General features: G+C 42.2%; 2 protein-coding genes across 3 annotated transcripts; one reads left to right on the forward strand and one right to left on the reverse strand.

The window, feature by feature from the left end:
- Window positions 1-583: 583 nt before the first annotated feature.
- mri (mrityu) lies at window positions 584-5,860 on the reverse strand. Its single transcript, XM_053765515.2, has 6 exons — window positions 5,311-5,860; window positions 4,168-4,364; window positions 3,524-3,613; window positions 2,818-2,981; window positions 2,091-2,205; window positions 584-1,332 (listed from the first exon to the last, which is right to left on the reverse strand). Exons 1-6 carry the CDS (start codon window positions 5,663-5,665, stop codon window positions 1,057-1,059), a joined length of 1,197 nt encoding a protein of 398 aa, XP_053621490.1. The 5' UTR covers window positions 5,666-5,860; the 3' UTR covers window positions 584-1,056.
- Window positions 5,861-6,127: 267 nt separating this feature from the next.
- D12 lies at window positions 6,128-14,445 on the forward strand. 2 transcript variants are annotated; one of them, XM_053765457.2, is made up of 12 exons: window positions 6,128-6,566; window positions 7,764-7,890; window positions 8,101-8,235; window positions 9,174-9,390; window positions 9,517-9,712; window positions 10,192-10,340; window positions 11,044-11,321; window positions 11,614-12,237; window positions 12,642-12,781; window positions 12,864-13,169; window positions 13,916-14,002; window positions 14,247-14,445. In XM_053765457.2, exons 1-12 carry the CDS (start codon window positions 6,388-6,390, stop codon window positions 14,425-14,427), a joined length of 2,619 nt encoding a protein of 872 aa, XP_053621432.1. In that variant the 5' UTR covers window positions 6,128-6,387; the 3' UTR covers window positions 14,428-14,445. The 2 variants fall into 2 exon arrangements, with proteins under 2 accessions (XP_053621432.1, XP_053621433.1); XM_053765458.2 differs by having other exon boundaries at window positions 12,642-12,754.
- The last annotated feature ends 42 nt before the right edge of the window (window positions 14,446-14,487 follow it).

Here is a 14,487-nt window from a genome sequence, read left to right on the forward strand (position 1 = left end):
TCAGCTAAGCCAGGTGTCTTTACGATCCTCTTAATGAGTTGTAAACTCAATCGCCCTCAAGGGCGGATTTAAGGGGGACACTAGGCTAGTACACTTTAGCGGAAAACATAACGAAATATTTGAAATATTACATTAAACATGTAATATTCCAAATATTTAATTATATAAAAAATATTTATATAAAGTTTATTACTAACAGCTATGGTTATACTTTTCAGAAATCATTCTTAGATCTGCCCTCGAGTGTCTAACACTGGAGTTGTGTGCTTCACGTCGCCCACGTCGAGACTCTCGACCACCGCCCGTAACGGCAGCAGCCTGACGTCGCGTCGCTGATTAGCCTCACGCTATAACATAAGTTTCCAAAGTCCACAAACTAACGCCAAAGTGGCTTTCAGCGACGTAATACCCAATCCAAAGTTTAGCATCTTTTTAAGAAGTTGAATAATAGACAAATTGCGCAAAGATTTTTAAGTATATTCGTTATGCAAAATAGAAACGACAATTAAGTAATATGTCTAAAAGTAGCGAACTGTTGTTTGTTTGATTTACAATCACTAATGGCGTGGCCGCACTATCGCACAAATATTTTTGCCCCAACCTTTGAGCGATTCGCTCGACCTCTTTCGCTTGCAATGAATATCTTTTGATGAGCGAATAGGTACGCGGCAATCCGTGCGAACCAAACGTGCTAAAATAAATATTTCAAGGTGTTTGCGCAAGCGCGGTAGTACGGCCACGGAGTAGATCAGTAACAAAAATACCACGAGGTGAGTGCGGTTTACAACTATAAAAATATCAAGTGTTAAGAAATATTATTCATTACTTACAAATTACATTTTGTAGATATTTGCTCATCATAATCGGTTTATTATTTTCTGTATCACTAACATGGCTCAGGTCGAGAGATAAATTGATACAACTGTTCACTTCTGTATAAAAAGTTAACTTCGTTCAGCTTCCAACTCGTAAAAATCGATGCTAAACAGTCCCCCACCATCCCCACCAAAGGAATCACAAACAGAACGTCATCAGGATCCACCTGGCGGGCGCGAGTCACTGCGGCTCCTCGTCCGGCGCCGGCTCCGCGTGCTCGGGCTCGTCCGCCGCCTCCCCGCCCCGCTCCCCTCCCCGCTCCCCGCCCCTGTCCCCGCCCCGCTCCACGCCCCGCTCGCCGCCCTCCACCCGCTCTATCGCCGGGTCGGCCGTCGCCTCCGCTAAGTTCGTCACGGATTTAGACTTGAAGCATTGGAAGTCCACGTGGCGACTTTTAGCCTCCTCTTTCTCCCACGACATGTGAATGAAGGGACGTTGGACGTAGTTGTATATGACCTAGGAAGAAATAGGGATGTTTACGAAAATAGCAAAAGGGCGCATGAAAGAAGAAAAATAGGTACTACGTACCTGACACGTGGACGGAAATAATGAAGAAGTGTGGCATTTGGGTAGCGCCTTTCTCAACAGACAGACATCGTCGTCGTTTATCTTTACACCGCAAGATCTTCCGCAATCTTCTATCTCCAGTCACAATCTTTTACAAATTTCTCATACCGTTCTTAACACATACTTATGAAAGTTACATTTTTAGTATTACTAGCTTTTGCCTGCGGCTTGGTCCGCGTGGATTTTCTGCGGGAATTACACTATTTTCCGACAGAAGTGGGTACCTTTCATGTGTATGCTCCCCTATATCATTCTTCACACATCTAAATCAAATGCATGCTAAGAACCCAAGCCATCGGGCGTCATCTAAATGACTGTCGAGTCAGACGACTATATTCATAATGTCGAGGCAATGTGATAAAGGTGGTTAAATCTGTAATAATTTATTTCGCCCGAAACGACTTGTCCATATAAAAAGCGCCCGGGCATTATTATAATAAACTTTAATCCACTTTAGTAACTAAACTTACCTAACCAGTTACAAGAGAATATTTTCTTTCGCTCTTTGGTAACTAGTTGAGAAAGAAGATAATGTTAAAATTAATTACCGTCACATCGTTACACGTTTAGCTGCCATTGTTATCAGGAGAATAGTTTTATGTTTCCACGTGCACTGTTGACAAACCAACATCAAAGCACAGACTCACCTCCGCGCGGCCGCCGGGTCGCTTGCGCACCTTCTCCTTGTAGGTGGGGTAGCCCTCCACCCCCAGCCGGATCTTCTTCAGCCCGCGCTCCTTCATCACTTGCTTCGCCACGTCTCTGGAGTCATCAAATAGCCAATTCACTACAAATCAAACCATAAGCAAGCAATCAAGTCTATCACGAAACCGTAGCATGGATGCGATGGACGTCAACGCTGCCTCTTTTTTTCATGTCGAGTACGGATACACGCACACACGATATGGCGCAATGACGTGTTACGTGATTTATGTTTCATGGTAGACGCAAAGAGACAGGGTCAGTCTCTGTCTCTCCGGCTTCATTCGGGGTCGTTCACACCTCTCTCCACCGGCTGCCTGCCTGACATCAACCAACCCTATATGGGGATGCGATTTTTGCCTATCAGCCGTTAAGACACGTGTCCTTTATACGCTTCGTACTGTCCATCATCCATTCACGGAAGTATTATACTGGTACTATTCTAGGGCACACGCAACACCGTGACATTCTGAAAAGCCATGCCCCATTGTTCATTGTGATCATTGCGTCCAATCCGTTGCGACGACGCAGTACATTACAACTCCGTCGGTCGTGCTCCATACTTTTCCATAGGTGTCGACACTAATGTGCGTTGACGTACATCGAAGGGGCGCGCGGCGGCCGAGAGCGACAGAGAGCGACAGTGAGCGACAGAGAGCGGCAGAGAGTAACCTGTTCTCGATGTACTTGAAGAACCGGTAGAGCGGCGTGGAGAGCACGGTCTGGCTGTACTCGTCGCCCATCTGCGGCGGGTACTGCGCGTCCCAGTCCACGGCGTCCTCGTCCAGCAGCACCACCACGTGGCACTCGCGGTCGCCGCGCTGCGCCGACCGCACCTGCCCCACGGACGCTACTTCATTGGACCACCACAACGTTATGCCCCTATTACTCACAAAAATGTTATAGCATACTTTAAGCTGAAGCATGTTTTGTTTCGTTCTGTCGATGTCGAATGTTGTAAAGTGTGATAGTGACAAAAGATATTTTAGATTAAAGTATACTGACTATCAATATAGCTAGTTCTACTGGTCATTTCGCTGATTTAAACATTTGAACTTCTCGAACGGGTCTCGAACACGACCATGCCAATTTTTCATGTTTATTGTATCTGCTCCATCCTACTAATAGAACTGAACGATAGAACTACAGGAGTTATCATAGACTATTGATGACAGAAAGATCATTACGAAGCCTGTACACTAATTGACTGTTTAATTCACTAGTGTTTTTGCATCTAGATGGCAATAGTCAGTAAAAGACGGTTTTGCAATAGTTCCAACATTTAAATAGGTAACAGTAATGTGACAACTTCAAATTAGAAATGACTGAAATAAAGTCTGAAACCAATGTTAGTAATAACACTCTCGATATGAGTTACCATGAGCGGTAGGATGAGCTTCTCTAAGAACGCCTCAAACTGTCTCCGCGCGCCCTCGTTCGACAGCTCGTGCAGCAGACCGCGCAGGTTCTGAGGACAATATGTCATACTATCTGTCAGACTATCTGCGTTTTATTTGTGAATATTAGTCACCGAGGATACTTCATTATAAACGCTTATGTAAGTCCCATATTTACGGCAAAATTATTAGCACTCCTCCAAACGAAACTGTATGTCATGGCCAGATTTTTTTGTTCCACTGCAATAACAATTCAATTAATTTATTGTTTACACATGGCACAGCAAGGTATAGGGAAATCAACAACTTAGTCACTCAGTTGCGAAGGATCTCAGTAATTACAATATAAACCCTCATCAGGAATTTCAATTTAAATGAAAGAAATAGCAGAGTCATATACATTTGTCTGTCAGTTGACCTTTGGGACACTTACAGGATAGACAGGGTGCAAGATAGATAGTGGAGTAAAAAAGTAGTTACATACATATAGCCCGTTAATTACATAGCTAATTATATTAAATTCTTGAAGATAGACAAAGCACAGAAATACAATACTTACTATGTGAACCAACAAAACTTCTCGATAGGACAAGCAATAGAAGATAAAATATGACAATGTACTGACCTGGCACCTGACAGTGTCCGCGTCGAAGGGCACCAAGAGGTAGTCGCAGGCCTCGCGCAGCTCCTGCACGGAGACGGTGGGCGGGCAGCGGATGGTGCCCCCGCGGTAGTACTCCAGGATCGCGCGGAACACTGTCGCGGATATGCCTTCCGCCACCTCGTACTCGCCGCGCTCGTTCGGGTGAGTGAACTCCAAGCCTAAAGGGAAACTTTTGTTTAGAAGCCTTCTCATTAATTAAAAAGTTAAAGCATACTTTAAACTAAAGTATGTTTTGACTCATGTGAAGTGTGATAGTGACAAAACATATTTTAGCATAAATTGTGGTAATAAAGCTATGTGGCTGTTGGTATTGAAAAAGGCAAATAGTACACTAATAAACTTGACATGTGGACAAATGTGAACAATTATTTTATAAATATTCAATTCTTTATTTAAATCTTCTGTCTCTCTCTCTGTCATTGGATGAATAGAGTAAGGAATTTTTTTTATGGGGAAGCAAAAGAGTGAATGAAACCTTTGCCTTGCATTAAGACACTCTCACTATAGCAATAAAAACACATAAAATCACATTTATATCAACAAATATATTGACTGGTAGAGAATGCCTTATGGCACTAAGTTGTTAACTTTCACAAGTTGTGTCAATAAAGTTTAAGTAAGTACAACAATTTCAAAGAGAAACATACAAAAATATCATGTTTAAAACACACCTTTTATCATGTTAAAGATGAATAAAGGTGAGCTGGTCTGTACGACAGCCAGCATTCATAAAACAGAGGCATCACACCATGAGTCACACAGAACAGATGAGTCACTGACCTAGTGAGTTCATTCAACCACCACTTCGTCCTACTTTTTTGAAAGGGGTGTTTTACCTTCAAATAATTAATATTGATACAATAGTTAACTTTCACAAATATCATACTAACACAGTTCATCCATATTGCTTTCTTTTGTTTATGATGTAAACGTAATGGCTGTTATCAACTGGACAAAGATGCTCCAGGAAGAGAAGATGGGCATAAATTAAAGGAGGCCTATACCCATCATTTTTATTTGCCAAACTTTGTAAATGCAATGTGCACTACAAATGTTATATTGACAGTCATATGAATAATAATAACGACCTGCAACCCGACTCACCAGAGCTAAACATCCTCCCGAGCATAGTGTTAGGATGAGCCGTGAACTGAGCGGGGTCCACCACGAAGCGCGTGTTGTCCACCACGAGCGTGATGCGCTCCTCGCACAGCTGCGCAGGCTTGCCCGACTTCTCCTGGGCGCCCGAAGTCGAGGGACACGCGGTGTTAGGACTCTGCATCTTGGGAGGCATCAATGGCGCGCGACAGCGGACTGAAGGCAAATTTCGCTTAGATAACCTTTTCCTGCGCTCCTCCGCGTCTCTCCTGTACTCCTCGGTGTCGCTGCTGCTGTCTGGATAGAAGAATCTGCCTCGTTCAGTCATGGCCTGCTGGCCCTCCAGGTTCAAGTCGGACATAGGATCGCGCTCGTCCCCGCGAGCGGTCACATCACGGTCCACGCTGCCCTCTCTTCGGCACTCCCGCACGTTTTTCGTCTTCGATTCCGTTTTGATTTTTCTGATAGTCACGCCACGAATCACGAAACACAAATTTCTTTTTGTTGTGAAGTTATATGGAATGGATGGACGTCAGCTGAGCTGACAACTGACAGCGTGACGTTTACGTCTTTAAAATTAAATAATCTACCATTACAACCTTATCAGCATTTTTCATTCATTTCACTAACTACATAACAACTCTATGTAGTTTGACAACTTAGATTTAAAAAGTTCTTAGTTCGATATGTCTAAATAAAATAAAAACTATACATATCTTAAACAAATAAAATCACCATTTCTATTCCTATTCCACTTCAATTTTTACTTATATCCAAATTCTACTAGGTCATTAGTGTTTTATATGGCAACATCATTGCAAACGCCAGAAAAAAAACTAGAAAATCCCTGAATGAAACGGCTGTTGACCTTTTCATTGTCAATTTACGGATATTAGTTAGATTGTGAATGTTTATTCTAAAAAACACTATGAAATTTAGTGTACATGTGATTCTGTGATTTAAAATGTGATATCAACTCGCTAACAGGTGATCTGTGACGCGGAAACTAGTTATTACTCATCGGAGTTGTACTGCGCCTCGATAAGGGCGTTATACGTTTATTAGAATCAAAAATATTTAAAAATGGATCGTAAAGACGAATACCACGATCCAGATTATGCGGGGACGTCAGAAAATGTTAAAGAGGAGCCTCCGACCCTGTCGGAAGACGAAAGAATAGAGAAAATCAGGAAAATAATACGCCGGGAATTTTCAAACGAGTTGGAAGTGAGGGAAAACGAAGTTATGATGATCGACCAGCGGTATGTACTATTTTTAGTATGTATTTGCGGTACAGAGGCCGCGCAGGGTCTGCCGGCGCGACTTTTCCATTTCCAAACAAAACTTGACCCATGTGGTTTTTTATTTGGCGCGCCTTTCGTAGGTTTGGTCGTGAGAGTCAACGTAAACACAGTAATTTGAAGGTCATGTAGGTGGTGACTGGTGAGATTCTTAACTCTCAAAACAGGGTGCTGCAATTTGTGCCTTCATTGCGAATGTCTAAATATGTATGTTACCAGAACAAATACAAATTAAACTAAAAAATATATTTTTTTATTATCATAGCAGGGTACCTGTAATGGTCCGCTTGGTTTGATTGATCTATTTATTACTAAAACATCTAATTATTTTTTAAATGTTATTCCATTTCGTTCTAATACCATCTGCATAACTCTAATAAATCAATATATATTTCTAAATGTACAAAAAACAAATGTTTCATTACCATTAGTACTATCAATAGGTCTCAGGTGCAAATCCTACTTGTGCTCTGTGAGTTTATACTACTTTGTAGTATTAGTACACTAGGTAACTGCTTGCTGCTACATGGCTGTACTGTAGGTAATTGTAGAAGTAATGCCAGATGCCTTTAGGCAATTTGAATAAAATGTGATCAGGCCAGTACAAATTTGTTCAATTCAAAAGAACATGCTCAACTAAAACATAAATAGTCTAAATTAAAAGCCTCTTCGCTTTTTTAAGTTGGTAAAAAAAATAACTAAATTAATTGTACTAAATAAACAATTATTTATTTTAAAAAATAAACCTTTAAATTTGAAGATTTCTGAAGGAATCCTTAGTATAAATGTACTAAAAAAAATATATAAAATTTTCTTAAATTTCAATTTTACATTGTTACAATCTAAAAGATTTTATTTTATTTAAAAACATATAGTCAGTAATACTAGAGAAGATATTGCCTATATTTTCTCTAGTATTACTGAAACATAACTGTTTCCTTGAATATGCAATAGGCTAAAAATATATAGAAAAAATCTTCAATAATAAAAAGTATCCATTCACATTCCTGCTGGTTGATTGGAAGAGATCCCTCCATGTGTTATGTCTGCAGTTGCTAGTGCTGTTTCTCATGTCTTTGTGTTTTCAAACACAGACACATGAAACAAACAAAACATTCTTTAATGTAATGTGTTCATACTATAATTCCTTTGTTACAGGATGACGACCTCCCGCCGCCTGCTCCACCGGCTGCGCTACGCGCTCGTGAATAGTTACTACAGGGACCAGAAGCTGCAGCTCAGCACGTCGCAGATCCACGACGAGACGGACAGAGCCCGCTCACAGGTAGTCTCGCGCGTTAATCTGTGGTGTGTGGTGACTTGAATATGCATATTGAGTTAGCGCGGTGGGACATCTAGTAGAACTGGCAGTGATGTACAGTTCCGTACGGTAACTGTTGTACTAAAGGTAACTTTCGCCCACGGCGGCTTCTTGAGTGTCGATAAAGAAATGTCTCGAATTTCCATGCCAAATTAAACTAATGTTTGCCTTTAGATGTCGTCAATCCTGCGCGAAGGCCAGCGTCGGCTGCACCCATCAGTCCGGAAGCTGCTGGGCAAGCGGACGGCCGACCTCAGCGAGATCTTCAAGACGAGGCAGCCGCGCTCGCGACCCAGACCTGACTACTCGGTGAGTTCGGATATTCAGAATCAAAACCTAAGTACTCATTATTTTTTTATTAATTACTAGGACCTTATAAGTAAAATTGAGAGAAAACTGTGCCAAGACCCGTGGACCTGTGTACTGACTGAGTGCGGTGGAACATCAGTGTAAGTGCGTGACTGTCATGTACAGTTATGTGAGCAGGAAGGGCATGTAACCTTGCTCTCATACTTAGCACATATGTGGAAATTGTTGTCATGAGGACACCACAACTATTAAAAAAATAATGAAAACTTTTGACTTTTTTGAATAACAATGCTTAGAAGAAATACCATTTTCTTGTTTACTCATTTATTACATATACATTCAGCACGCGTACCTGCAGTAATGTGCAATAAATATTATTGCATTATGCCACAACAGCCTTTCCGAACAACAACTAAATAATATATTCGTATCTAGATCTGATTGTCAACACACCAACACAAATAAATAAAATTGAAGTGTCTGTCTGTAATTTCAAAATAAGTACATTTCTTCAGTTGAATAGTGTTGTTTACCCGATTCTATTACCGAAAATATTTTTTTTATATTTGTTGCTCTAGATGAAATAGATATATTTAACTTTACAATGCCGCTGGATCATTATACGAAGATATAAAGTTGGTTAGAAAGTGCATTTGAAAAATAATAATAAAATTAAAATTATTGAACTTTTATTAAGAACTCATCACCATAAACGCTTCACCAGTAAGGCCGAACAAACATAACTTTTTTCGCTAAGACTGCTCTATCGTGATGTCACGTATTTAGTATGGAGCGTTTGGACGAGTCCAAAAAATGTGTGACATTGTCATTATCACAGTACTTTTTTCACTGTTGTTTTTACTAAAATAAGGGCACTCGATTAGTCATCAAAATAAAAATTTGCTTTCTACCCTATTTATAACATAAATAAATCCCAGGCAATGCTCCAAATCCGCAACTACACAATCGCGGCAGACTCGACCAAGTCGCTCCGGCCCGCGTCCGGCGCCGGCGCCGAGGCCGCGCCGGACCCGGACCGGACGGCGGACAGACCGCGCAAGCAGCCCAGACATCTCGAGCCCAGGGTGGACAACGTCCTGACGCTGGATGAGCAGACGAGGAACAAGGTCAAGCATCGGTATAGGATTGTTATCGGTAAGTGTATTTGTTTCAAATAAAAAGACGTGTTTTACATTGAAAGAATAATAATCCAAATTCATGAAGATTCTGATTATTCATCAATAAAGTATACAAGAAAAATATTTTTACTGCTCTTCGCAGGCAACACCTCAAAGTACGCCCCTCCCGCGTCCCGCGCAGACCGCTCGACCCACAAGTGGCTGCTGTACGTCCGCGACTACTGCCCCCCCCACAGCGCCCCCCGGCCCCCCGGCGCGGAGGGGGTGGGGGCCATCGTCAAGTCCGTCACCGCGCGGCTGCATCATTCGTACGCGCCGCACCATACTGTGACATTGCAGTAAGTGATGAATTATATAAATTGACCAAATTGTGTACGCTTATAAATCAGAAGACAGAGCACTGGCTTGACTTCTTCAATTCTCTGTTTTTCCCTGAACTTCCCTCCCTCCCGTGGGAATTACGAGTACGAGCATCATGAATGTATAATCTATCATACACAGAAATAGTTTTTCATATCAGTCCAGTACATCCAAAGATTATCGCATTCAAACAAACATATCTTTAGCTTCGGAACACAATTTGTGAAACACAATTTTTAACACTATGTGTTCGTATATTACATATATTTTATCATTATCAGCAAGCGGTGAAACAAACCCTTAGTATAGTAATAGTTTTATACAACGCAGAAAGCTTCTGTGAATTATATTTTAAAATATAGTATAGGAGTGAAAGGCGTGGAAAGCTAGAAAATACTTTATAACATTGGGGCAGAGGGAGGAATTGTATAAATGTGGAAGATCTGTTGTTGTGCAGCAAGCCGCCGTTCCACGTGTCCCGCCGCGGCTGGGGCGAGTTCACGGCGCAGCTCGAGCTGCAGTTCGCGCTGCCGCAGCTCAACCCGCCCGCCAGCCTCGCGCACACCATCAAGCTCGACCGCAACTACACGGGGCTGCAGACGCTGGGTGAGGGCACAAAATACACACATAAAAAAAGATTCTTAAGCCCTTCTTTGTTTGTTACGTCTTTATCATTTATTATATATTTTATTTGTTGTATCAATTCTGAAGCGTGTTACGACATCCTCCTTAGTACACTATAAGAGCTATACCGCGGAGCCGGGCTCAGTTGATTCAAATACATCGCGGAATACGGACTGGTATAGCTGTGACCATTACTAATTCTATTCTTTATTACAGTATTGACTAGCTTGTGGGCGCGGTGGAACACAAGAAATATGGTTGGATGTACAGTTACATAAAAGGATGGGGCACATAACCTTGCCGTACTCAACCAACCTTGTTCCCAATTTAAAATGATAGAAGTACGGAAGACTTTCAAGCCGCAAATAATTACTGTTACTATACAAATGTGACGTCGCATTTCATTCGATGTACTGATTTGATTAATGCACTCTTACCAAACTTCCATTGATTACTGACATAATATGTTTGCACACCTTATTTGATAAATTAAAAAATAAATTAGACCTCCAAATATTTCAACTTTTTCACGTCATTCTAAATTAAATAATATATATCAAAGCTACAAACTATATTTCACAACAACCACTGCTGAGAAGTAATGTGGAAAGAATCTATTATAAACAGTGTTGGTTCATGATCATGCCAGAAGGGCTTACCATGATTATTCGTGTTTAAACTCCAGGAGCCGAAACGATAGTAGACGTCTGGCTGTACAGCACGCCCGAGATGATAAAGCACGCGTACCAGGACACCAGCGACCAGACGCCCCCACCGGACACACGGACAGACACACAGACAGACACAATAACGGATCCACTGACAGACACACAGACACTTGAGGCTGGTATCAAGTCTGAGGCGGCCGATGACAGTTGGATGGATTTCTTCACGCGCGACTGCTCGGAGCTGGACGTGGACGAGATGATCATCAAGCCGGCCAAGGCCGAGCCAGGGCCGGAGGTGGGAAACTGTTTCATTTATGTACACTGATACAGATACTAGAAATGTTCATGTTTGTTATTCCATATTTTAGCGTTAGACGGAGATCTTATTGATCTTATTCGCAAGAGCGCTTTTTCATCGTGCTATCAAAAGCGTACATTTTGTGAGTACATATTACACATGAGTGAATTCAAACCGAGATATCAAGAATAAAAAAGTAATATGTTATCTCTTGTGAACAAGAGTTAACTTTTACAAAAATCCTTTGTATTGTATCAAAAAGTTAAAGTTGTTCATATTAAATCTTCAGGTAGAGACGCAGATAAAGGAAGAGCCGATGGATTTCGAAGAAACCTTGATAAGAGACGTCCCGACAGAGATCCTCAGCCAGCCGACGTCGCCGAAGAAGCGGATCATGAAGTACATCGACCCCACCACAGGCAAAATATACTACTTAGAGATGGACAGAAATCTAGATTTAAGCACAGTTCAAGAGATTGTTATAAATAATACTAAAGAGACTAAAACGAAAAGTCCCGTAAAGAATGGAGTCAATGTGAAAAAGAAAAAAGGAATATCTTTATTGAAGCCCGAAGTGAAAAATTCTATAAGAACGGAGCAAATAAACGCGAGTTACAGACACATAGAGAATGATCATTGTTATTTAGGCTATGGATGGTCTCCGAATAGTAGAGATAGTGATAGTGTTGTGGAAAGTGTGAAACCAGAGTGTGGTGAATCTCGGCTGGAGTATCTGCGGACTTGTCTGAATAGGCTCAGTGATGTGCGGTCATCTGTGTATTTTTTGCTCAAGAACATTCCATTGGTGGACGCAAAGGCGTCCAATCAAAATTACCAGAAGGTTTTTCCATTTGTGGTGGAGAGTGAGGAGAAATATTGGAAATTGGATTTTGCCAAGAGGAGGAATATTGAGGTGAGGGTAATTTTGACTTATTACATTCATTTATTGTTTATCAAGGTTTCAAACGTTTACACCGTTAGAATCGGACGGGTCCATGTAAGCACTGTTGCAGTTCAGTGGAACATCATTAAATTTGGCTGCGACATAGTTCCGTGGGGAGGAGGGGCACGCAATCTTACCGTGGATATCTCGACCGGACATGTGTTAGAATTGTCGTGTAATTAAAGACAGATAAATACACATTTAAAACCCGACTCTGAAGCGATCGCAAATAGTTTGCCGCGAAGTTTGTTGTGCCGCTTCTTCTGCGCTTCTGATATCCGAGGTAAAATTCTTGGAGTCTTAAAATTCGAATCGACTTTATTTAATTGCAAAATTGATGGAAAAGCTAAGATAGCCCCGTTGGTTGCCCGCAGTGGTCGCGCGCCAAGCTGGTGTCGCGGCTGGTGGCGGGCGCGTGGCGCACGAAGCCGGTGCTGCAGTTCGCGCGTCGCTTCGGGCTCTGCGCGCCGCGCGCGGCGCTCCGCAGGTGCTCATCCATACAATTACATGCGATGTACAACATATTTTGATAATTGAATTTTCTAATAATTCTTAACACAAAAAAATTTTGATTAAACCACGTGTTTTGATTCCAGAACCGAGTCAAACATAAAGGAACTATACCGAGCCAGTGATATCAATTCATTAAGTGTCTTCAATTGTGATAATTTTAAAAGTGAAGTGACAGAAATAGACTTGTCGGACTCGGACGAAGAGATAGACGTAGTGGGGAGTGACACAGTGAAAGAGAGAGTGAGGGGACTGTCGGAGAGCTGTGAGGGGCTGAGGCCGCTGCCCCAGACCGAGGAGGAGCGCTTGCGGTTCCTGTTCGTGGAGAAGGTGTGCGCGGACATCGGCATCGAGCTGAGGAATGAAGATATCGGCAACGGATATTCGCACAGGTGAGATGTGGGAGAAGTGCGGATTTGCATTTCACTTCAATACCATAGAATCGATTTGAAGTGAGAAGCAGCGGACCAGTCACATTGCGCCATTGTGACGCAACGCAGTAACCTCCTGTATATTTTACAAAATTTTATGCTTATTCCAAATCAACAATATTCGATATAGATCAGCTGCAGAATCTTACTATTGTTTCATAGTCAAAATAAATGAATCCATTGAGTCTAATATAAACACTTCCTGTCGCTATTTTTGGAAGATACTTTTTCTTGTTGAGGTGTGGGTTATTGGATGTTTGGGTGAAATTTCGTAATAAGATGACAAGTATGACCTGCCTGATGGTGCATTCAGGAACGGCTTCAACGTGGGAACTCGTGGATGGTTTTCGGCACAGACATGTTTTCATGAATTGAATGTAGTAAGGTCTCTGACAACAATAAAAGTTGTAAAAATTAATTGTAATAAATTCGTTTGCAGTCCATGTAAAGTATTATATTTCGCTTTGTAATAAACTGTACACTGTCGTCACACGGAAAGAAGATTCGAAGAAAAATGTCAGTCGAGTCGTTTTTGTCATGTGGTAGCAGTGCGTCTTGTATGTCATGTCACAGATAATTGCACTATATGTTTCTTCACAAAAAAGATGGATTATTCTACAGAGGCTCTCTAATATAATTTACGAATATCAAGCAAGTGTTTGCACGGTTAACTCTGATGTATAATACAATAACGTGTGTGTCGTCAGCCTGGTGCACGCGGTGCTGGTGTCCGCGACGCGCAGCCTCGCCGAGGAGCTCCTGCGCGCCGCACTCGCCGCCGCGACCGCGTCCGGGTGAGTCACACACACACACACACACACACGCACGCACGCGCACACACACACACACACACACACACACACACACACACACACACACACACGCACGCACGCACGCACGCACGCACGCACGCACGCACGCACGATAAAACGTAGCTATAGGACCTGGCTCTTTCTATAACAATCATCAATTACTAATTTTTTCATCAACTACTCGATGATGTAACTTGAGTACTGAAAAAAATGTCGATGTTATCAGATGGTCTTCCTCCCACGCGGTCATCAACCTCGAGCACGTGTACCAGGCGGCGGGCGGGCCCCCCCCTCCCGGCGGCGGCGGCGGGGGAGGGGAGGGGGAGGGGGGCAGCGTCGCCGGCAGGCTGAACTTCCTGAGTGCGCAGGCGCTCGCCGCCGTGAGAAAGAATACTTCTGCTGTGTAATATACGACTGAACTATAACTTCAGTTTTTTATTTTCTATATTTTATCAGAACATACGGAG

This window comes from Plodia interpunctella, chromosome 27, assembly GCF_027563975.2.
Source record: "Plodia interpunctella isolate USDA-ARS_2022_Savannah chromosome 27, ilPloInte3.2, whole genome shotgun sequence".
Taxonomy (NCBI): Eukaryota; Metazoa; Arthropoda; class Insecta; order Lepidoptera; family Pyralidae; genus Plodia; species Plodia interpunctella.